The sequence below is a fragment of the Battus philenor genome, unplaced genomic scaffold (genome assembly GCF_028537555.1).
Source record: "Battus philenor isolate CCGP_79_NKW_IND1 unplaced genomic scaffold, ilBatPhil1.0.hap1 SCAF_4, whole genome shotgun sequence".
Lineage (NCBI taxonomy): Eukaryota > Metazoa > Arthropoda > Insecta > Lepidoptera > Papilionidae > Battus > Battus philenor.
The window spans coordinates 39,338-64,350 of record NW_027181704.1 but is presented as its reverse complement, the minus strand read 5'-3'; the positions used below and the strand labels follow the sequence as shown (position 1 = coordinate 64,350).

The 25,013-nt window shown below is 50.5% G+C and overlaps 1 protein-coding gene and 1 pseudogene across 1 annotated transcript in view; both read left to right on the top strand.

The window, feature by feature from the left end:
- The window catches only part of kug (kugelei), a 59,769-nt gene extending 46,042 nt beyond the window's left edge, over positions 1-13,727 (top strand). Inside the window, exons 25-36 of the mRNA XM_068771912.1 lie at positions 150-467; positions 554-712; positions 842-1,149; positions 1,265-1,559; positions 6,479-6,648; positions 6,729-6,950; positions 7,033-9,588; positions 10,419-11,040; positions 11,590-12,075; positions 12,210-12,578; positions 12,697-12,801; positions 12,899-13,727. Coding sequence (XP_068628013.1) covers positions 150-467; positions 554-712; positions 842-1,149; positions 1,265-1,559; positions 6,479-6,648; positions 6,729-6,950; positions 7,033-9,588; positions 10,419-11,040; positions 11,590-12,075; positions 12,210-12,578; positions 12,697-12,801; positions 12,899-13,023 — 5,735 coding nt within the window. The 3' untranslated portion in view covers positions 13,024-13,727. The remainder of the gene's footprint in view (positions 1-149; positions 468-553; positions 713-841; positions 1,150-1,264; positions 1,560-6,478; positions 6,649-6,728; positions 6,951-7,032; positions 9,589-10,418; positions 11,041-11,589; positions 12,076-12,209; positions 12,579-12,696; positions 12,802-12,898) is intronic.
- Positions 3,133-5,462, top strand: LOC137928745 (craniofacial development protein 2-like; annotated as a pseudogene).
- Positions 13,728-25,013: the final 11,286 nt, after the last annotated feature.

The following is a 25,013-nucleotide window of genomic DNA, read 5'->3' as shown; positions in this document are numbered from 1 at the left end:
CAGGACCGCTATCTTCGCTTACGTCATATATAACGTCCGAGTTGTTCGATGCAATTGCGTTTCGAGTCGTGGGCGTAGTCTGATGATTCGCGGTGCCGTAAATTTCACCGGGCGACCCTAGCTTCGCTTAACGGCAGCTGTGCGCGCAGGCGGGCGCACGCTGCAGCTGTGGGTGCGAGCGCGCGACGCCGGCGGGCTGGTGGGCGAGGCGCCCGTGTCCGTGCACGTGCTGGGCCCCGGGCCTGCGCCGCGCCTCAAGCGCCCGCCGCCCGAGCTGTTCCTGCGCGAGGACGCGCCGCCCGGCACGCTGGTGGCAGAGCTGGCCGAGCCGGGTGCGCCGGGCGAACCCGCGCCGCGCTACCGGCTGGCCGACGCCCCGTCACGCGACCTGTTCGCGGTGGACGCGGCCGGTCGCCTGGTGCTGGCCGCGCCGCTGGACCGCGAGACCGCCGCCGACCACTACATAGGTACGCTGCCCCCGCCTCCTCTGTCCTGCGCACCGCACCATAGTGCACCGGAGCGCTCGATGCAATTATACGTGCGGTGTGTGTAGGCGTGATCGCGGAGGGCGCGGGCAGCCCGGCGCCGGCCGTCATGGTGAGCACCCGGCTGCGCGTGCTGGACGTTAACGAACACGCGCCCACCTTCCATTCGCAGCCCTACGTGGTGCATCTCGCCGAGAACACGCCGCCCAACTCTTACGTGGTTCAGTGTAAGTCAACAATTTATAGGTATCCTTCTGCGCAATCTAACTTTTGTTTTCTTCCGCACGCACCTTCTCCCGCAAGCAAATTAATTTAGAATATCAGTTATGTTTAGAATATTAGTTTGTGATGTATAGTAATGGCCGATGACCTGGATTCCGGTTCCAACGGCGAAGTGCGGTTCTCGCTGGGTGCGGCGGAGGGCATGGAGGACAGCACGGAGGAGGGCGCGGCGGAGGAGTTGCCGTTCGCGGTGGAGGCGGAGAGCGGGTGGGTGCGGACGACACGCGCGCTGGATCGCGAGGCGCGCGCCGAGTACCGCGTGCCTCTGTTGGCGAGCGATGCGGGCGCGCCGCCGCGTTCCTCGCGGGGCACTCTCGTCGTGCGCCTGCTCGACTACGACGACTGCCCGCCCGCCTTCCAGCAGGACATCTACGAGGCCGAGGTACAGCTGAAACGGGACGCTACTCTATTTTGTTTTCGTCAATATACCAAAGGGCGCTCGTGCCCCGCGACCTCGGTCGTGTATTTATTTTAATCGCCAAAGCGCTTCGCGGCAGGTGCGCGAGGACGCGGCGGCGGGCACAGTGGCGGTGCGGTTGCGCGTGGCGGACGCGGACGCGCCGGGGAGCGGCACGGCGGGTGGTGCTGCGGGCTCGCCGCGTGCCTACTTCGTGGCTGATGGCGACGAGGGCGCGCGGTTCCAGCTGCGAGCGGCGGCTGGCGGCGCCGAGCTGTACGTGGCGCGCGCGCTGGACCGCGAGCGCACGCCCGCCTACGACCTCCGCGTGGCCACCACCGACGGCAAGTTCACCGCCTACACGCGCGTGCGGCTCACCGTGCTCGACGTCAACGGTACCTTTTGATTACCTTCATTTCTTTTCGTTTTTGAGAAATTCTTCAATATTTCCTGAAAGATGTTCCACCTAGTGCAACGGTGCTTGCATTTCTATCGTCATTATAATCACGAAAAGGTTATACCGCAATTTGTTAACTCATTTCAAACGTGCGAACTTTTTCTTTGAACACGCAGTGGGCAATGACTTAATTGATAAATTGCTCACCGAACCGCTTCGTACAGACGAACGCAGCTGCGGTTGTGACGCACAACTGAAGGCTGAAAAAACATCGTCAACACGTTGAGTACTGCGTCAGTCACCGGCGACCGACTTGAACATTTTAATGGAACATTTTATTGAAATAATGTAATAATGAAATGAACAATACGCCGCAAAATATTGACGCTAATGCGTTCTAAAATTTCCATCGAGTATATTCTAATTTGCCAGTATTGCGCACGCGACTTGACGGGGAAATCGCTATGAAACCACGTGGCACCCAACGTGTTAAAGAAACACTGAAAATATCGTTAGTTATCTTAATTGAAAATATTAAATTGATAGCACATAATAGACGTGAGATTCCGGTTCCGGTGTCCATACTGTAAACAAGTACGTCACGAAGCTCCGCAATTAAAATATTTAAACCAGTGATAAATAGTGCTTGAACAATTATGTCGAGTCACAAAAATACCACAGAAACACAAATAATTAATAACTGTAAGTGAACAAAGTGCAATATAGAAGCTTCGGCAAGAAAAAAAACGAATTCCATTCGGCAAGTTCTAACCTAAAAAGTTATAATCACGATCACAACATAGACAAGAGAACATCTGTCATCTGTCATTAAATAGTGACAAACGTATTAAATAGTCACTTGTGGTGTTGCCAGCATCAAATTTCAAAACCTACCAAAACTAGTGTTGCCACTGCAAAAGTTGAATTTACCCTAAATATGGATGTAAACATAGAATTATTATTAGAGATAATGGAGGAGAAGATGAAACAACAAACTCTGGAAATAACAACAGCAGTGACGAAAAGCGTTATGGAAGGAATAGATATAAAATTGAAAAACCTCACAGAAGAAAACGAAGCTCTAAAAACTAAAGTAGCAACTTTGAAACAAAAATTTAACTGGATTGAAAAAGATAAGAGGAAGTACAATCTATTATTCTACGGAATAGACAAAATGGGTAAAACAGAAAACGAGTTAGTTAACTACATTAAAGAAATCATAATTAAAACCGGAACACATATGGATAGCCAAGAGATAAGCAATATATACAGAATAGGCCAAAAGGTCAAAAACAAAAACCGCCCGGTTGTTGTCACCATCACAACTACTTGGAAAAAACACACAATATTGAAAAATAAGTCGAAATTCCCAGCAGGGTTATATGTAAATGAGGACTTCCCCAAAGAAGTATTGGAAACGAGGAAGCAACTTCAGGGACAAGTTAAGGAAGAGAGACAGAAAGGAAATATTGCTTACATAAACTATGATAAACTTGTAGTGAGAAAAACATTAGACAAAAATAGAAAATGAATCTGTACTACCACAGGCAGGCAGTTTAACAAAAGAAATAATGAAACCAAGCATACTTAAATACGTTAACAGTGGGAGATCAGCCTCACCTGGTGAAACAACAAAAAACTAGCGACGGGCATAGGCACCTGGAACCAAAACACTAGAAAAACCACAACTCTGTCAAAACTAACTAACAAAAACAGCATCCCAATCCGGCCGGTCACCGTGGGAGAAGTAGACCGAAACCCTCCAAACACAAATAACAACAACGACAACATATCATGCAGTTTACAGACACAAACGCAACTAAACACAAATCAAAATGGCCCTGTAGAGCCCCCGATTCTCCAAATCAAAAGATGTCAAATATTCAATATAGCTACCCTAAACGTGAGAACCCTCAGGACACATGAAAGCCTGATGGAATTGGAAAAAGTGCTGGAGGAGATAAAATTTGACATACTGGGTATAAGTGAAATGAGAAGGCTAGGAGAAAGAATTGAAGAGCATAAAAATTACATTCTATTTCAAAAGGGAGAAACGGTAGGCCAACGAGGATTGGGCTTCATAATCAAGAAACCCCTGAAACAATATATACAGGACCTGATCGGGATCTCTGAAAAGCTGGCATTACTGATCATAAAATTCCCAGGATACAAGAAGCAATGGACAATAATGCAAGTATATGCGCCTACGGAACAAGCGGAACAATCAGTAGTAGACGCGTTTTACGAGGAAGTTTCACTAAGAGTGAAAACTAACATAGATAAGCACATAATCTTGATGGGAGAATTTAACGTTCAGGTGGGTGGCAGGCAAAACAACGAAGAATATGTTCTTGGAAAGTACGGACAAGGAAAAAGAAGTAAAAACGGAGAGAAGTTAATCAGCTTTCTCATGGAACATAACTTAACCTTGATGAACTCAATTTTTAAGAAAAAGAACAAGAATAAGTGGTTTTGGATCTCCCCAGATGGAGCATACAAAAACGAGATTGACTTTGTAATAAGTAGCTACCCTAAAGCAATTACAGACACCACAGTCATATCTACTCTCAATTTCAACAAATCATCGTATGGTAAGAAGCTCTCTCAGAAAATACCCAAATATCCCAATACAAAATCCCAAATACCCCATATTAAAAACTTGGTGACAGAACAGCTCAAAGTAGACTATAGCAGCTGCAGCAAAAATTATCTAGAAGACTTGGAAAACGTAGTAAACAGCGGCAAAATTGATGTAAGGGAAAAGTATAGTCTCCTTGGAAAACAACTACAAAAATATATGACCACTAGTGAAAACCAAACCCACAACAAGTATCAACTTAGCAACCAAACTCTAGAACTAATAAATGAAAGAAAGGAATTAATATTCAACCAAATAGGGAAAGAAAACATAAAACTGATTCCAGATATTAAAAACAGGAGGAGTTGAAAAAGCATTAAATGAATTAAAAGAGAAAGGCAAAGAGTGGATACCAAGACTGGAAAGAGGTCGAAGACCACTGCGAAGAGAAAAACTATTAAAGACATAGCCACAGATTTCTACCGACAGTTATACGCAAAACAAGAACCAGAAACACCCAAAAATCGAAACTGTAGTAATACAGACGACGAAGAAACCATCCCCAGTATTCTTCCAAAAGAAGTGGAGAAGGCCATTGCAAGCAAAAGATGGGCAAGGCACCAGGGCCAGATAAAATAACAAACGAATTAATGAAAGGAACAATGGAAGAGCTAGCACCAGTTTTAACCAAAATATTCTATGAGATCTTGACAAGCGGCTGTATCCCAGAACAATGGACAGAATTCCATATAATATTACTGTACAAAAAGGGAGATAAAGAAGACATTGGAAACTACAGGCCAATAAGCCTAATGTCAAACGTATACAAGGTGTTTGCAAAAGTTATACTTAATAGAATCACCCCAATGCTAGATGAGCAGCAACCGATCGAACAGGCGGGCTTTAGAAAAGGGTTTTCGACGATAGACCACATCCACACAGTTAAACAAGTCCTGGAAAAATACAATGAATACAACAAAACCCTATATATCGCCTTTATAGATTATGCCAAGGCCTTCGATAGTATAAAACACGAGTACATATGGGAGGCACTTAAACAATAAGGAGTACCGGCAGTATATATAAATATCATAGCAAATATCTATTCGAACAGTAAAGCTAGAATCCAATTAGAGTCCTTGGGCAGCGAATTTAACATTGAGAATAGAGTTAGGCAGGGAGACCCACTCTCACCCAAACTGTTCTCCGCAGTTCTTGAGAATATTTTCAGGAAATTGGACTGGGAAAATTATGGTTTAAATATAAACGGTAAAAGATTGAACCACCTCAGGTTTGCAGACGAATTAGTCCTCCTCGAGGAAAAAGCCGATAATTTAGAGATCATGATCCAAGGTCTAAATAAGGAAAGTCAGAAAGTCGGATTAAAAATGAACGCCCCAAAAACGAAAATTATGACTAATAATCAACAGAGGAACATAAAAATTGGACATGAATACCTCGAATATGTTAAAGATACATATACCTAGGGCAGGTTATCTCTACCGAGGAACAAAATACAAAAGAGATAAATCTGAGGATAGCTATGGCATGGAGAAAGTACTGGGCCCTAAAGGAAATAATGCTGTCTAAAGACCTTGGAATGGCAATAAAAAGAAAAACCTTTAACACATGCATACTACCTTGTCTAACTTATGGATGCGAAACTTGGTCATTAACCAGATCGCTCAGGGAAAAACTAGCCATATGTCAAAGAGCAATGGAGCGAAGTATGACAGGCATACGAAGACAAGATCGGATCAGAAATACCATTGTAAAATCGAAGACTAAACTGACGGATATATTAAAAAGAATAGACCAGCAAAAGTGGCGATGGACCGGTCACATGATTCGTGACAAGAATGGGAAATGGAGCAAGGCCATAACAGAATGGTACCCGAGAGACGGAAAAAGAAATCGAGGAAGACAAAAAATAGGATGGGAAGATGATTTAAAACTGACTGCGGGTGTAAAATGGAGAAGGGTTGCAAACGACAGAAGTCAATGGAAGTTTTTGGAGGAGGCCTATGCCAACAGGCACACTGAAATTAGAGACATATTTTAAAAATAAATTTAGTTTTAAAATGTGTAGCAATAGATTATTTTGTAAGTACTAATTTCGGAATAAAGGGCTTTATTATTATTATTAATAGACGTGGAGCGGCGAATGCCGACGTGCGCGATGTCCTTTGTTATTCGTTTTTGACGATGATCCAATTTTCAAAATTTTAGTTAAAACTTGAATAAGTTATAAGAAGAATTTCTTAATGAAATACTATGACTGAGGCAACCGTCATGAGGCAAATGCATTAATTAGTAACAAAGTGTATATGCCGCGGCAGACAACCCGCCGTACTGCGTGCAACACCGCATGCGCGCGCGCGTGCCCGAAGCCGCCGCGCGCGGTGCACGCGTGGCCGCCCTGCGCGTGCACGACGCCGACGAGCCGCACAACGCCCGCGCGCGCTTCTACCTCACCGGCGACAACGCGCAACACTTCGCCATCGACAAGGTATGGCCCCATCTCGAACTAACCATCGTTCACCAGCTGTCCACCACTCCTATTTATATTTGTATTCTACATTCACAAAGGAAACCGGAGTAATTACGGTCGCCGAAGACTTGGATCGCGAAACGGTCGCCGAGTACAAGCTTGTGGCGCACGCGCAGGACCGCGACCGGCCCGAGTGGGAGTGTAGTACTGAGCTCGAAGTCGCGCTCGACGACGTCAACGATAATGCACCGCGCTTCTCGACCGACACCTACAGCGTCACGCTGCCCGAGGATGCGGACGTCGGCACCCTCGTCGCCAAGGTGAGACCGTCGCGCTCCCCTGCACGGGCACACTCCTCCACTTCTCGTCGGCGGCATGTGTAGTGACCCCCTCTCATTGCAGGTGCACGCGACGGACGCAGACCTGGGAGAGAACAGCCTGGTTCACTACTCGTTCGTAGAGGACGACGAGCACGAGGGCGGCGACGCGTTCGAGCTAACCAGCGACAGCGGCATCATTCGGCTGCGCGCGGCGCTGGATCGCGAATCTCGCGCTGAACACCGCGTGCGCGTGCGCGCCGTGGACGCGGGCAGCCCACCGCGCTCCGCCACCGCCACCGTGCGTCTCACCGTCGCCGACGTCAACGACAACCCACCCGAGTTCGAGCTCAAGCAGTACCGCGCCAGCGCGCCCGAGCTGCACGCCGTCGGTACCGAGCTGTTGCGCGTGCGCGCCACCTCGCGGGACACCGGCGTCAACGCCGACGTCTACTACTCGCTCGTGGCCGGCGACGACCGCGACGACTTCGCGCTGGACCGCTCGTCGGGCGCTCTCACCATCGCGCGCCCACTAGACTTCGAACGCAGGAAAGAGTACTTCCTGACGGTGCAGGCCGTAGATGGCGGCACGCCTCCGCTCAGCGATCACGCCACCGTCAACATCACGGTGCTGGACGGGAACGACAACGCGCCCGTGTTTTCGCAGACATCGTACGGCGCACAAGTGCGCGAGGACGCGGCGCCCGGCGCGCCCGTACTGCAGGTGGTGGCGGACGACGCCGACGCGGGCGCCAACGGCCGCGTCACCTATAGCATCGTGCGCGGAGACCGCGACGCGCGCTTCGCCGTGGACGCGGACACCGGCCACGTGTCGCTAGCCGCGCCGCTGGACCGCGAGGCGACGCCCGCCTACGTGCTGGAGCTGCGCGCGCGCGACCGTGGCCAACCGTCCCTCGAGAGCACCGCCTTCCTCAACGTCGAGGTGCTCGACGCCAACGACAACCCGCCGCTCTTCGCGCAGACCAATTACACCGCGGTGGTGCAAGAGGACAAGCCGCTGGGTCACACGATTCTAAAGTTCGAGGTGGAGGATGCCGACACTGCGCCTAACGCTGCGCCCTTTACTTTCGACTTCCAATCGGGCAACGAGATGGGGGCATTCCGTTTGGAACAAGACGGCTACCTGCGCTCGGCCACGCGCTTTAACCACCGCATCAAGGACCGCTACATACTGCAAGTGCGCGTGTTCGACAATGGCACGCCGCCGCTGTTCTCGGACGCGTGGGTGTACATCAAAGTCATCGAGGAGTCGCATCACCCGCCGGTGGTCACGCCGCTCGAAATAGTCGTCAACTCTTATCTGGACGAGTTCCCGGGCGGAGTCATAGGGCGCGTGTTCGCTTCAGATCGGGACGCCTACGACACCCTGTCCTACGCGCTGGCGCCTGTGGACGGCGCGCCCTACCCGTCCACGGACCTCTTCGAGATCGACGCGGCGCTGGGTACGCTGCGCGCCGCACCTCGCATAGACGTTGGCGAGTACCGTCTCAACGTGACCGTCGACGACGGCAAGTTCCTCGGGTTCGCCGTAGTGCACGTCACAGTGGTGCTCGTGTCGGACGAAATGCTGGCTCAGGCTATCGTCATCCGGTTCCGGGAAGTGACCGACCATGACTTCGTGCTTAGTCATCGCAAGGGATTCGTCCGCGCCGTCCAGGAAGCGACCAAATGCAAGCCGAGCGATGTGGTGATAGTGGGTGTGCAGCCATCTGACGCACCCTTCGAACCGGAGTCGCCGCGCCCATTACGAAGCGTGCGCCAGGTCGCGCAGGACCTCGATGTCGCTTTCGCGGTGCGCTCCGGTGACGGCAGCGGCTTCCTCTCAGCGGAGGCGCTGCGGCGCGGGCTGCACGCGCACCTGGTGCGGTTGGAAAAGAGCGCGGGCCTGGTGGTGGAAGAGATGGTGCGCGCGACTTGCGGCGGCTGCGTGCACGGCGCGTGCGCCGAACGCGTGCAGTTGCAGGGCCAGGGCGCGCGCGCCGTCGCCAGCGACGTGTTCGCGCTGGTGGTGGCGCCACACCGGCTGCGCGCCGCGTGCGTATGTGCGCCCGGTTACGACGGCGAGCGCTGCGAGCGCGCGGTAGCTGCGTGCGCCGAGTGCGGGGCCGCGCGCTGCGAGTCCGTGCCCGCGCCGCCGGGCTACCGCTGCTGCGACGACGACGTGCCCGACGAGTGCCGGCCCCCGCCACTCGTGACGTTCTTCCCGGGCGACGGGTACCTGGTGTACCGGCTGGACCGCGGAGTGGTCGACGGTGAGCGGCTGTTGGAGGACGAGTTGACGCTATCGCTGCGGTTCCGCACGCGGCGCTCGCGCGGCATTCTCCTACACGCGGCGGGGCGCGTGGAGTACGTGGTGCTGGAGGTGGTAGAGGGATTCGTGCAGTTCCGCATGGAGCTTGGGGCGGGCGCCGTGGCGCTGCGCGCGGGCGGTGAGGTGGCGGATGGCGAGTGGCACCGCGTGCGCGTGGAGCGGCGCGGAGCGGCCGTGCGTCTTTCCGTGGACAGGCGATCGGCGCGCGCGCAGGCCCCGCCACGCGACCAGGTGTTGGACGCGCGCCGCGACCGCGTGTTGGTGGGCGCGGCACTACTGCGACACGCCTACGCCCTGGCTCCAGAGCAGGTAATCGAACTATAATATATAGAGAGTGCTGGCAATAGACCGGGGCGCCAGTTTTATTCTATATTTATGCTTAGAGAAAGGAGGCGACGATGAACAGTCATAAATAATTTTTCGTTTGTTTCTCAGTCTTTTGTTATGGTTATGCGCGGATCTCTATTTTTATGCACGCACGTCATCCTATTGCATGTTAGGTTTAATCATTTAGTCCATGTTAGAATATTGCTTCACAGTACTGAAAGCAATTATTAAAATAATACTTTTTCAGAGAAAAATACTTGGAACATAAATAGTTTGCGGCAGCTGCGCGGCACGTAAAAGTGTCAGAATTTTGTTGACTTTGCAAATCTCGCCTTCCAATATAATTTTTCTCGTCATGCCGTAGGAGCTTATGTCAGCGGATGTTATACTTTCATTTGTCTGCATAGTGTTAAAAGTCGCGGGTTTAAAATTCTTCGCCAGGTCTGTCTACGCCGAATAGAAATACGTTTTTGTCTTTCCTAAAGCTCCAAAAGGTTGGACGTGACAAAGCACAAATAGTTCTGACGGACGACGGCAAATGTGATCCCACCGGGACATAACTAAAACGCTATGTGGGCGGTGTTGCGCGCAGACTGAGCGCGGTATCGTGCCACGCAACCCGCCCTTTATCGTCAGCAGTATAGCGCCGGTCATATAACGACTTTCTTATACAAAATTAAGTGATTGTCTCCCGATGCTTCTGTATATACAGGTTAATTCAAATCAAATCAAATAGAGAAGCACTGCTAACTACGGTCATTGTTTTACGATATTTTGGCACCGAAAATACTAAGCACAAGTATTGTAACAAGGTTACTTACGGATTCCACGGGTGCATCGCCGACCTGAAGATCGGCAACAGCGCGCTGCCGCTGGAGGAGGGCGGCACGTCGGAGGACGGGCGCGTGCAGCTCACGCGGCGCGTGCGCGCGCGCCCCGGTGCCGCGTGTCCCGCGCTGCCGTCGCCGGCCGCCTGCGACGCGTACCCGTGTCTCAACGGCGGCACGTGTCGGCCGCTGGCGGCGCCGGCCGAGCGCGACGCGGAGCTCGACGCCGGGACCGAAGCGTTCGCGTGCACGTGCCACGCGCGCTTCGCAGGCCGCCTGTGTGAGCTGGACACAGACCCGTGCGCCGCGCAGCCGTGCCTGCACGGCGGCTACTGCTCGCGCGAGCGAGGAGCGTTCCGCTGCGCGTGCGCCGCGGGGCTGACGGGCGTGCGCTGCGAGCGCGGGCGCTGGTGCGCGGCGGGCGTGTGCGCGCACGGCGGTGCCTGCGAGGACGGCGAGCGCGGCCCGTCGTGCCGCTGCCGGGGCTACTACGGCCCGCGCTGCGAGTATGACATCGACGAGTGCGCGGGCGAGCCCTGCCTCAACGGCGCCACCTGCCTCAACGAGCCCGGCTCCTTCCGCTGCCTGTGCCCGCCCGACAAAACCGGTCAGCATTCTCGCGCACACCACTTGCACACACTGCTCGTTTCACCTAGAGTCTTACCAACATGTGGAGACGCAAGAGACCTGGCTGTCAGACTCCTTTATCACATTACGTTGATTCTGTGGCTTAAAAACCCTTCGGGCTCTTGGTCACAATGCACATTTGTGTAGCTAATGCATCCACTGACTGAGAAGGCAAATTATTTATATTGTGCGAGCGGATAATAACTTTCGAAGCCCCTGCAGGCAGCGCGATGCGTCCTTTACGGCCACCGTTCGTTCGGCGACGACGTGCCCAACCCTAAGTTTTGTTCGGCAACGTCGTTAAATATATTTGACTTTATATCAGTAGCCCGATGTAACGCTACGAGTAGTCTTGCAATCGTCCGCAGTTTAACTTCTCTATAATCTTCCATACAAATAAATAATTCTTTTTGTCGTTTGTGGTAACAGTTTTGATTCGTTCAGCTCTCGCGTATGAATAATTCGAGAATGGAACGAATGAAAAGCTTATAGCGATTGTCATGTAAACCCTTGGGTCGTCGGTCGCCAGGCATGAACTGCGGCAACCCGCTGTACTCGGACGCGGTGGTGGCGGGCGAGGCGGGCGGGGCGCGAGCACTGCGCGACGCGTGGCGATGGGCGGTGCGCGCGCGCTGGCCGCTGGCCGCGGGCCCGCTGGTGGCGCTGGCGTTGCTGGCGGCGTGCGCGGCGCCGGCGGCGTTACGGCGGCGAGCCGCACGCGCTCGTGCCCGCCGCGACTGCGACGCGCCGCTTAACAGCGCGCTGGACAAGGTGCCGCCGCCGCGCTGCAAGCTGTCCAACCTGGACGCCGTACGCCGTGAGCGGCCTGCCTCCTGCGCCGACCCGCCGCCGCTCAACAACATCGACACGCTGCGCAGTTACGGCTCGGCCGGCGACGAGCTGGAGGGCATCCCGCCCGACTATCTACGCAACCTCAATATCGACGCTCCCGACCGCAAGCCCTGGTCCGAGCAGATGCACCTGCATACCTTCGTCGACAACAAGATTTACAACGGTAGGCCGACGTCTGCGCCGAAACACGGGGCTGATTTATTTTTTATGCGTGTAATTGTGTTAATTATCACACGTGACGTCTATCTACATTTGTACAATAGTTTCTGATAATCATTATGTCAATATTTATACCAGACCTGAAAGGCTCCAAGCGCAGCTCGGGCGGCGGAGCTACCGGCCGGAACACGAGCGGCGTCCGAGCGGCACCCGCGGCGGTGTCGGGCTCTCCGCACCTGGTGGGCGGCTACCACTGGGACTGCTCGGACTGGTGCGGCGGCGGCGGGCTGCCCGGCATCAGCGAGGTGGCCGGCTCCGAGCGGCCCGACTCCTCCGATGCGCCGTCGCCGGCCGAGCGCGCTACGCCCTCGCCCTCACCGCCGCCGCGCACCCCGCGCGCGCACCGCTCCCCGCGCCGCGCACGCGCCCGCCCCGCCGCGCTCACAGACACCGACTCCGCGGCCGATGACCTCGACCGTGACGCCGACACGCTGCGCTACACCGACGGTACTACCCCCGCCACCCCCTCACAATACACTCAATTCCTGACGCGTTGCGATCGCTACGTTAGTGGCTCATATAAAAGATGGGGATAAGAATATGACATACATTTATTGATCTACAGCGTCATCGTACCTGCTGCACCCGGACGAGTACCTGCCGGCGCCGGAGTGCACTCCGCTGCGCATGCGCCGCGACCCGGACGCCGCCAGCCTCATCACCATGCTCGGTAGGTCCACACAACCGGGCGCACGCGACTCGACCGAGAAAACGTTTCGCTTTCTCGAAGTCGCGTCGAGCGCTCATCGCAACTTGCGTATGTTCAGCAGAGGAGCGGCACTCGCTGCTGGGCGGCGCGGGCTCGTGCAGCGACCTGTCCGCGCACCTCTGCGAGATCGAGGACTCGGAGGCGGAGGAGCCGGGCGGCGTCGCGCGGCACACGGACGTGTGACGTCACGCCCCGCGCCTGCGCCCGCCGCCGCGCGGCCCCTAGCACGGCCCGCCGCAAGCCCCGGCGCGACCCCGGCGCGACCCCCGCGGCAACCCCAAGCATTCCATTGACTGTGCGACGCCGCTGTGAAGACGACTGCACCCTGTAAATATATTCTGTGAAAGCTGAAGTGAACTTGTTATATTTTTAAATAAAGTTTATGAGTGCCGGTATTGTGATTGTGTGAAGTGTTATTTAGTGGAAGGCGGGGGTGTGTGCGCGTGTGAACCGCGCACCTCCGTCGAACTCTATACTTTAGATAGGTGTTGTAAGAATGATTTGCCTTAACCTGGCGACGTGGCGCGACGTGGCGCGCATGTACAAGTGTTGTGTATGTATGTATATAGCAGGAATCTGCGCGTGCGCGGCGTCGGCGCGCGGACGTTTGTGCGCAAACCGATCTGTTCCTCGAGCGCCGTGCGCTCGCGCAGTCCGCCTACACCCACCCGAAGCTCGCCTGCAGCAGACGAGCTAATTCTTTAATTAAAGGACAAGAATGATTGAATGTGAACAGAAGCGTGCGCGGTGAGCGGACGTTGGCGGGTGTTGGCGGACGTCGTACAATGGTGCTCCGACTAGTTTCATATCATAACTCTAATCTGCATTTATGAAACGTTCTCCTCCTAGGCTAGTGACTGATGTTAAGGAATCTATTTTTATATGTAAAGCGCCGTCGCATTCTGTTTAACGATTGTTACGTAAGTTTTGACGCGACTAATTAAACTCATGATCACTACTCGCCTTGTTGTTTTAGTTGCTCCCCGAACGAACGCAAACGAATGTTTGCAGACGTGTCCTTTGTCGCAAATGCCCCTCGGCCGACGTGCTCCGCTTGCACTGCTCAACCAACGTGTCATATTTTCTTCGTAATTTCAGTTGTCAAGTAATATATCATCAATATCTCTCGGTTTTTTATCCCATATTTTGTATATAAGAAACATTAAACCACATTATACAAGTTAAATAAATATAAAAAGAAAACAAAAAGAAGCGGTGTTTTTGTATAATGTTAACACTCATCTCTGGCACACTTGAGCTGTTGGTCTTAAAACATAACTAGTTACATAAGCAGCATGCACGCAGCGTGCAGCAGCACTGTGTTACGCACTAGAAGGAATAACGAGCAACGACGATATTCGACGGGAGGAAATTAAAATGAAATTGTTCAGACGGCTTCAAAATTTGTTTGAGGGGACGTGGCTGCCCGACCCGTGTGCGACAGGTATGATTGTGATAGTGATGGTGATGACGAGGCGATGATAATAATGGTAATCATAAAAATAAAAAAAATATTGTAGTGGTGTTAGAATAAAACTTCACAAGTATTTAAAACTATATCAACACGGTATTTTTTTATAAAGAATGTTGATTAAATACAAACGAATGTTTGAAAATGTGCACGACTTTAAGTTGTTGTTATTTTAATTTTAATATAATAAACATTACTAGGATCCGAGAGGTCGGTAAAAATCACGCCTGGTTGCCAAGTACTCGGCCCGAGTGCCGTGGATGGTGACGGTTCATTCACTAATGTCGTGGATATTTGATCCGCAAGTGAGTTTTCGAGCTCATAACTACCTGGCACATCGACTCCCGCAGCGCCGGCACCGCACGCGGCCTGCAGTAGCGTACGTTCAATAAAAGGTCTGCGATCTGGCTCACTCTCGCATCTGGATCTGGCGCTTACAAGCTGATGACTTTAATGGTCAACAAATCTTTATTACATTGTAAGAATTAATCCAATATTAGTTTCCAAAAGTCAACCATATTATCAGAGTAGTTAAAACAATGCTCTCTCGCTACAAATGCCGAATTTTTACCACTAATATATAATTAAAGCAACGCCCGAGTGGTAGGCACTGCTACTATACACTTGTATACGGCACCGTATACAAGCGGTGAGCGCTGAAAGGTTTAACATACGGGACGAAACCGTAACTAAACATAGTTACGTAGAAAAAAACCAACAGCCGTTTGGGTCGAAAGATTCTAAAGTGCGGCGGGCGCCGCCACTGGGCGGAGCAACGACGAAGTTAAAGTCGCGGGCAGTTGACGCGAGCAGCGCGGGACCGGCGATCGCGGCGATCTTTGCGGGAGGCCTGGGCTTTGCAGCGCGCGTCCCATCGGCTGAAAAGAAGAAGAACAACAAAGTTGAGTCGCGTGAGCAAGTGCCGCGGGTGCAGCGAGACTACCTCGCCGCGCGGGATTCCTTATTTTTTTGTTGTTGTTTGTGTTCATGTTACTGTCGAAGTTTATAGGTGTACGTGTAATGAATAAATAGTGTAAATATATTGTATTTATTTTTAAGCGAGGGACGAGTCCGCTATAAATAACAACAATAACGACTGCGCACGCGCGGCGCAATGTAAGTCACCCCTACTCAGTCCTAACAGCTGTCAAATGAAACAACGCAGCCCATGCGACTTACTTTATTCCTCAAGGAACTTATTTATTTATATGACTCCCTTGGTTCCGGATAGCTTGCTATTAACTGATAGTTGCTTATGTTACTAGTTATTTTACTTACTGGAATTAAAACTCCAGTCGAGTCGTCAGCCGGTGCGCTTACACGCGACCGGCAGGGAAATAAAAAAGATCAAACGTACTCTTATGTTTTCATCGATACTACTTTGTGGGATTTATTCCTAGGGCTGCCTTGGAGATAGTGACAATACGAAATCTTAAAACTATGAATACAATATTTAACCAAAAATAACACAAAATTGCAGCCAATCAAAAAGCAAGAAATATTGTACAACGTTGACTCTTCCGCACAACGCATGTTGAGGATAACGCCATCTAGTTGTGTCGCTAGCAACTGTATGAAGTTCTATCCAATATCGTAGTAAGCACCGTCTAGTGAATTTTCTGTAATATAATTTACGGAATGCGAAACTCGAAATTGAGTCCGGCAAATATTATTTTAGACGTCACTAGGCAACATTAACGTAAAAGAAAAGAAAATTAATAAATTCGTACAGAGATTAAATGAAACATCCATTCAAGACGGCAACAAACCTAAGCCTAATATATAGAGTCAGTGTTTACGCCGTTCTATTCTTATTCTATGTGCAATTATTCTAATTATCAATACATTTACTTTTTCGCATTCATATTTCACACGCGAAATTTATTAAATACCTATGTAGCTGTCAGTTTGTCATTTCCTATGTTCCCATCCCTTTCCCACTCACGCATCAATACGCCGAGGGAACAAGCTGTGCTGTGTAGTGGCAACATTGACGCATAGGTTAAAAACCGCGACAAAACTTTATTCCGCCAGCCATTATTGTTTCGCAAACCTGGATAATAACCGCATCCACGCCGCGTGTGTTTTATTTTCTGTAAAACAAACAATTAGTGCTAGAACGAGAATCGAGTTTCGCGCCGCTCTCAACACTCTGAGAATAAGGATTTAATGTTGACATGGTGAGTTCCTTGGCCCTTGTCTTCCTATCTTACTATTCTCTTTCCTGTTGTAACAAATTGTAGAACATAATATTTCATACCGCGTAATTTGCACAACCGCCCCGCAAATAAAGTCCACTTAAAGGGTGGTAACATAAAACATTACTAACCCGCACGCGACCAGTCAGTTTAACACAGATGTACAAGATAGTTACCTAAAAGGTTCAGATCAATTTGAAACTATAGTTTCAAATTAATCTGAACCTTATGTAAGGTATAATAATATATTACTTTTTTTCTTGGCTCCCTTCTCTGGCCTCTCGCACGCCCCGAGTTTTCACCTTTGTTCTATCTTCTTTTTTTTTAGTTTTTCGCATGATCTTGCTCAGGAAATAGTAGGAAGTACTTCACAAATTCCATCAACCTTTCCCATTCAGCGTATTTTTTCGTCTTCGTCTCTTTCTCATTCTTTACTACTATCCTTAAATTTACATTTTCATGTTTATTTACATTTTAATTGCTTGTTTTTTCTTTATTTCTATTCCTTCTTTTTATTAACTAGGTTGCTCTGCGTGCGGGATGTTCCACAGCACGCGTGCACCTGCTCATCTCCCAAAAGCCTATACATTTGCCAGAGTCAGTTGCAAAAGTCAAAAAAGAGTCAAAGTCAAAAGAAAATAATAAAGTCACATTCAAAATAGTGTGAAAAATCTCCTTTTTCTTACATAATATTTCTCTTTTAAATTACAATTTGTGTTCATCCGAGCTGATGAAAAAATATTATAAAAACCATTATGAATCCCTGCGAACCGACCCCGCTTACTGGTAAAACTCAACGACACAAATCTTTTTAGTTCACAATTTGTAAAATCCATCACCTAAAACACGGTGGGCATACTTTGGAACCAAAGTAGATTATCATCCAAAAATAAGACTCAAGCTCTGTAACTATCGTCTGTGTAAATTTATAGGAACAGTAAAACAGTAAATTCAAATCATCAAATCTACTGTTCAATATAACATTCATAGAATTGATAAATAGTTATACAACTGCCGTTAAATTTAAAGCAAATTACCATCGTATAAGGAATATCTAAAAATTGTAAAGTAAATAAAAAGTCAAAATGAAAAGATTTGATCGTAATTATTATTATTGGTCATGATTTACGAATTTAAACTGTACTTATAATTAAACTGTTTATGATGATGCGAGCGTATTACAACGTGTAGCAGTTATTTTGTTATATAGTTAGGGTTTAAATTTATAGTTAAGGGAACTATAAGTCTGTAATGAAGCTTCTCATAGAAAAACTATAGTTGAACGACTGCTTGTTCCTGCAATAAAACAAATAAATAATTATTTAGTAAATGCTAACAATTAATATATAAAATGCTAATAAAACGCTATCAATTACTACATTTTGTTTTAATCAATGTGATAATAACAGTTTCTTACAAAACAATAATACGCTTATTAAGCAAATTGACCTATGGACAACTTTTTTTCAGCAACGTTTTGTTTAATCTCGAATAAACCTATTTCACACATTTTAGGCCTAGAAGCGGCCAGCCAGTGCAGGGGCGGCAGTTATTAAACGCGAGCGGCCCATGGGCGGCTTCTTTTGCGAACATTTTGTTTCATCTCGAATTACACTATTTACGTACTTAAGGTTTAGAAGCGGGCAACCAGTGCAGTTATAAAACGCGAGCGCTCTATGGGCATGTTTTTTTTGTTGGGTTGGGTTGGGTTGGGTTGGGTTGGGTTGGGTTATTTTTTTTTATTTTTTTTTAATACCCCCGCTATTGGGGGCCTCTCGTACCCCTATTTATGTTGGGATAGGGACTTTACAAGCATTAAATTTTTTCACTTAGTTATTTTATTTTCATTCTCTTTTCTTTCATTCTTCACATAATCTTTCTTTCTGTTCTAATCTTTCATGCCACAATTCGTCTGTCTTTCTCTTTTGTTCTGATCATCTATCATTCTTCCCTTGCTTTTTACATTTTCAATAGCTTTTTTTTATTCTTATTTCACATTTTTGTTTCTTATACAATAATAATTTTTATTACAGATTTATATATTTTAATAGTTAATAATTATATTTTCTGTTTTAATTTTTTAATATATATTTATTTATTTATTTCCTATATTTACGTTTTGTTTCTTTTCATTGCACTTTCCGCTATATCTCTGCAAAGGGATAGGAATGATTCTTTATATTCTCCGCCTATCAGGGAGGGTATTGTCTCCTCCCTGACTTGAATTCCAGACCGGCACTCGAAGCCGAACCGGAGTCCGCCGAATGCGGGACACCGGGCCACAAGGTGGATCACGGTCTGGTCCACGCCCGGTTCACAGAAGCACGAGGGGTCCTCCTTGAGCTTAAACCTATGAAGGTACTCAGAGAACCCCCCGTGCCCCGTGAAGAGCTGGACCAAGACCGCGTCCACCTCGATGCTGCGGAGCACGCGGTGGGCTGAGACGGCGTCCGGGAAAAACATCTTCGTTACCGAAGCCGTCGTTCCTTCTACATACCTCCTGTTCCATTCTTCGAGCGACTCCTGTCTCAGTTGCCGCTTGACGAATGAAACAGGGCATCTCTCATATTCTGGTCGTCTTTTACTCTTCAGGGCCGCTTCCTTGGCCAGCTGGTCCGCCCTCTCGTTCCCCTCCATCCCCGCGTGCGCTTTCACCCAATACAACCTTACATCCTTCCCTTTTTCTCTCACTTTCATCACATTCTCCTTCACTCTTAACGCTAAGGGGTGGAGGGTGTCCGATCTTGCGACAGTTTCGAGGGCGGACCGCGAGTCGCTCAATATGGCGCAGGCTTGCGCTGACTCGCCGGCCGCGTACCCTGTTGCCTCAGCTAGAGCCAGCAGCTCTGCCTGGTATACGGTGCAGAAGTTGCCCAACTTGAGTTTCTTTGTGTATGACTCTACGGCGCCCCGCTTGACGCAGAACGCCGCACCCACCTTATCCTCTATGCGGCTGCCGTCGGTATAAATTACCAAGTCGGCAGCCGCGGTGGCAAGTCGGACTTCCTCCGCACTTTCCCCCAGACAGGAGAACTCCACACCAACTTGACCAGACGGGTGCGGTAGTCTCAGGTAGCTGACCGGTACCTCCAGGTCTCGGTCCCCTACCACCTGCCGGGAATGACCCTTTCTTATTTCAAATAAGCGGGCTGCTTCTTGGACCCGAAGGTCCAGGGGAAGCAACCCGGCAAGTATAAGGGCCGAGTGCAGGGACGCGGTCCTGTGGGTCCTCGCGATCTTCTGCGCGAAGCCCCGCTGGACCGCGTCCAGCTGCCTGCGGACCAGCAGCTTCCTAGCCGCCGGCGCCCATGCACTCGCTGCATACAAAATCGTCGGCTCCAGCACCGCCAGATACATCGTTCTGATCACCTCCGAGTTCAGACCCCAAGATACCTTCGCAGCCCTGCACAGCTGACGATAGAGGCCCTGTGCCTTCTTGCTCACGTTCTTCACATGACTGTTGAACGTGAGCCTATCGTCAACTGTGAGGCCAAGTATCCGGACCTCCCCAGTCCGGCCAAGCGGCTTACCTCCCATGCTCAGTAATGGGTAGTCGAACTTCAGCTTATTGGTTAACACCATCACCTTTGTTTTGTGTGGTGCGAACCTCAGCTTGTTCCTGACCCCCCATTCATGAACACGGGCGAGAACGGCATTGGCCCGACTCGAGATGTCCTGGGCCTTCTGCCCCGAGAAGACCAGCACGACGTCATCTGCGAACGCCTGGCAGTGTGTCCCGGTCTTTGCCACCTCCTCCAGGAGAGGGTTGATGAGGAGGGTCCAGAAGGTTGGGCCGCCTACGGATCCCTGCACGCACCCCTTGGTGGTCTCTCTGGCCCACTCTGCCCCCGCGTACCGTACGGACACCTTGCGATCGCTAAAATAGCTGTCGACAAGGCGCCGCAGATTCGCGGGGCAGCGAGTTTCTGCCAGTCTGCACCGTATAGCAGGCCACCAGGCGTTATCGAAGGCTCCCTCTATGTCCAATGATTACCAGCACTGCGATCTCCTTCTCCTTCAGCCGAGTTCGCAGATGCTGGATCAGGTCATACAGGGAGTCTTCGGTACACCTCTGCGGCATGAAGCCGTATTGGTGGCTACTGATATACGGCGCAGTGTACCACCGGATCCTTCGGACCATCATTTTCTCTAGGACCTTGCCGAGAATCGGCAAGAGTCCGATGGGCCTGTAGGATTTCGGGTGCGTGTAGTCCTCCTTGTCCGGCTTCCGCAACGCTACGACCACTGCCTCCTTCCATCTCGTGGGGAAGCGGGAAAGCGCGAGACACCGGTTGGAGAGCGCGAGGTACAGAACGGGGTCCACGGCGACGGCCGCTCGGCAGATGTCCGTCAGAGCCAGGTGCCTTCTTGGCGTTGAAGGTCGATACGGACCATCGGAGCTCCTCCATCGTAAACGGGGGATCGCATGTTCCGTCATGGTCCCCCGAATTGACTTCATCGGCTTTAGCTCTTACAGTTCTGTGGTCCGCATTGTCCTTCCCGGGGTCGTCCTCCGGGAAGAAAACCTCCGCCAGCAGCCTGGCTGATCCCGCTGCGTCCAGCACTTTACCTGACTGGACGAGGGGGACGTCCTCTCGCCTCACCTCCGTGCGACGCATCACACGGTGGATCCCGTCCCACATGGTCTCGCGATCCTGTCTCTCACAGAAACGCTTCCAGCTATGGGTCTGAGCGCGCCTCGCCTCGAGGCGGTATGCCTCCTTCGCGTCGCAGTACTCGCGCCAGACCAGCTCCTTACGAGCCGGCCTCGCGGCCCTGATCCTTCTCTTCTTCCTCAAGACATCCGCCTTGAGGAGAGAGAGCTGTTCGGACCACCAGGGCAATTCCGTCCTCTTCCGCTTGGAGACCTTCGGCAGGACCAACTCGCAAGCGTCCCTCACGGTTTCCACATACCGACCGACCATGCTGTCCAACGCCCCCTCCTCGGTGATCTGATTCACCTCGGTAGACGTCAGGCAGCGATCCGATAGCAGCCGGGCGACAGTTCGATGGAACTCGCCCCAGTCTGCCCTACGGGTAGTGTACTGCCGTGTGGTCCGCTTGACGTCCGTGCCTCGGGACCTCTCAAACTTCAGATTGAACACAATTGCCCTGTGGTCCGACGAGGATATGTCGTCCACGAGGCTCCAGCCCACCGCTCGGTCGAGCAGGGTGGTCGAGCAAGCAGTAATGTCGACGCGGGTTAGGTTAGGTTAGGTTAGGTTAGGTTAGGTTAGGTTAGGTTAGGTTAGGTTAGGTTAGGTTAGGTTAGGTTAGGTTTTTTTTTTTTTTTTTTTTTAAATTATACAATGCAAAAGTACCTCTAACATGGTCAGAGCCTTTTTTATTCTAGTTTACAATTTCTAGGCGGCGGGGGGAAATCCTCGAATGGACGTCTGGGAATGGAGGGCCCAGACAGTGTCAGACTCTTACTGACTAAAACCCCCCACCGCCGGCTCTGTTTTATCATTTATCTATCTTAATTTTATACATTTAATTTAATATATGTTGCTTACGCTTAAAGTATGGTTATTTTTGTTTTTACATCGCTATTTATTTATTTCTTATGCTAATTATAATATTTCACTTAGTCTATGCTTAAATAATATTTCTTATTTCTATACTTATGTTTGTTCCTATCTATGTTTACCTTATATTTACAATGCATTTCGAATTTTAACCATTTTACTTATTTTCTACTTACTCTATTTATTTTACAGTTGTTTATACTTATTTGTCTGATAATATCTGTTTCCTATTTACGTTTAATTTTTGTTACTGACTGACTTTATTTTCTTTTGTGGCTTTTTTAATTATTTTTGCTGCAAATTCTAGAAATACGGGACGGCTCTATGCGTCGTCTATGATAGAGGAGATGGTGTTCTTCTGTATGTCAACGCCCATTGCCATTTCGCAGTCATACTTCAATCTACCATACCTTGGGCAGCAGGTGATTAGATGCAACACAGTCTGGTCCACCGCAGGATCACAAAGGCACGAAGGACTCTCTTTGAGTTTAAACCTGTGCAGGTACTCCGAGAATCCCCCGTGCCCCGTGAACATCTGGACCAGAACTGTGTCCATCTGAATACTTCGGAGGACTCGATATGCTATATCTGCGTTCGGGAAGAAAATCCTCGTTGTTGAAGCCGTGTTGCCTTCCGCATACCTCCGGTTCCATTCGTCAAGCGTATCCAACCTGAGTTGTCGCTTGACGAAGGAAACGGGGCACCTCTCATACTCTGGTCTCTTCTTGCTTTTTAAGGCCGCATCCTTGGCCAGCTGGTCCGCCCTCTCGTTGCCCACCATCCCCGCGTGCGCTTTCACCCAAAATAGTTTCACATTCTTTCCTTTCTCTCTCGCTTTCATTATATTCTCTTTCACTCTAAACGCTAGGGGATGGAGGGTGTCCGGTTGTGCGAGAGTTTCGAGGGCGGATCGCGAGTCGCTCATAATGGCACACGATTGCGCCGACTCGTTGGCCGCGTGCCTTGTTGCTTCCTCTAAGGCCAACAGCTCTGCCTGGTATACGGTGCAGAAGTTACCCAACTTGAGCTTTTTGGTTTTTAACTCTGCGGCGTTCCGCGTGACAGTGAACGCCGCTCCCACTTTGTCGTCTATGCGACTGCCATCGGTGTAAATAACCAGATCGACAGCCGCGGTGGCAAGTTGGACTTCCTCCGCACTTTCTCCCAGGCATGAGAACTCCACACCAATTTGAACAGACGGGTGTGGTAGTCTCAGGAAGCTTTCTGGTGTCTCCAGTTCTCGGTCGCCTACTATCCGCCGGGAGTGCCCACGTTTTACCGCGAACAGCTCTGCCGCCTCCTGGACTCGGAGGTCCAAGGGGAGCAGCCCGGCGAGTATAAGGGCCGAGTGCAGTGAAGCGGTACGGTGGGTTTTCGCTATTTTTCGCGCGAACCCCCGCTGCACCGCCTCAAGCTGCCTGCGAACCGTCAGCTTCCTAGCTGCTGGCGCCCATGCACTCGCTCCATACAAAATCACTGGCTCCAACACCGCCAGATACATTGTCCTGATCACCTCGGAATTCAGGCCCCAAGATACCTTCGCGGCCCTGCACAATTGACGATAGAGGCCCTCGGCCTTCCTACAGACATTTTTGACGTGGCTGTTGTACGTCAGTCTATCGTCAATCGTGATACCTAGTATCCGGACTTCCCTTGTATGACCGAGTTGCTCGCCTCCCATAGTCAGTAATGGGGTGTCGTATTTAAGCTTATTGGTTAGCACCATCACCTTTGTTTTGTGAGGTGCAAACCGCAGCTTGTTCTTGACTCCCCATTCATGAATATGAGCGAGAACCTCATTGGCCTTACTCGAGATGTCCTGAGCCTTCTGCCCCGAGAAGACCAGCACAATGTCATCTGCGAACGCTTGGCAGTATGTCCCGCCCTTTATCACCTCTTCCAGGAGGGGGTTAATGAGGAGGGTCCAGAAGGCCGGACCCCCCACAGACCCTTGCACGCACCCCTTGGTGGTCTCTCTGGCCCACTCCGCCCCCGCGTACCGTACGGACACCTTGCGGTCGCTAAAGTAGCTATCGACAAGGCGCCGCAGATTCACGGGGCAGCGCGTTTCTGCCAGTCTACACCTTATAGCAGGCCACCAAGCGTTATCGAAGGCTCCCTCTATATCCAGTGACACCAACACTACAATCTCCTTCTCCTCCAAGCGAGCTCGCAGGTGCTGGGTCAGGTTATACAGGGAGTCCTCGGTACATCTCTGCGGCATAAAGCCATATTGATGGCTACTGATATAAGGCGCAGTGTACCACCGGATTCTTTTGACCATGATCTTTTCGAACATTTTCCCTATGATAGGTAGAAGTCCGATCGGCCTATAAGATTTCGGGTGCGTATAGTCCTCTTTGTCGGGCTTCCGGAAAGCCACGACAACCGCTTCCTTCCACCTCGTGGGGAAGTGGGAAAGCGCGAGACATCTATTTGAGAGAGCCAAAAATAGGACTGGGTCCGCGTCAATGGCCGCCCTGCAGATGTCCGCAGTGAGTCCGTCTGCGCCCGGTGCCTTCTTGGCATTTGAGGTTGACACGGACCATCGGAGTTCCTCCATCGTAAACGGAGGGTCGAGGGTTTCGCCACCACTCTCCGCGTTGATTTCATCGGATTTAACTCTTACAATTTGGTGGTCCGCATTGTCCTCCCCGGGGTTGTCTTCCGGGAAGAAAACCTCTGCCAGCAGCCTGGCTGACCCCTCTGCATCCAGCACTTTATTGGACTGGACGAGGAGGACGTCCTCGCGCATTGTCTGCGTGCGGCGAATCACGCGGTATATCCCATCCCACATTGACTCTCTATCTTGTTTCTCACAAAACTGTTTCCAACTGGAGGTCTGAGCCGCCTTTGCCTCAAGGCGGTAAGCTTCTTTCGCTTCGACGTATTCGCGTACAACCAGCTCCTTCCGGGCCGGCCTCGCGTTTCTTATTCGTCTCTTTTTTCTCGCCACGTCTTTCTTGAGGAGGGTGA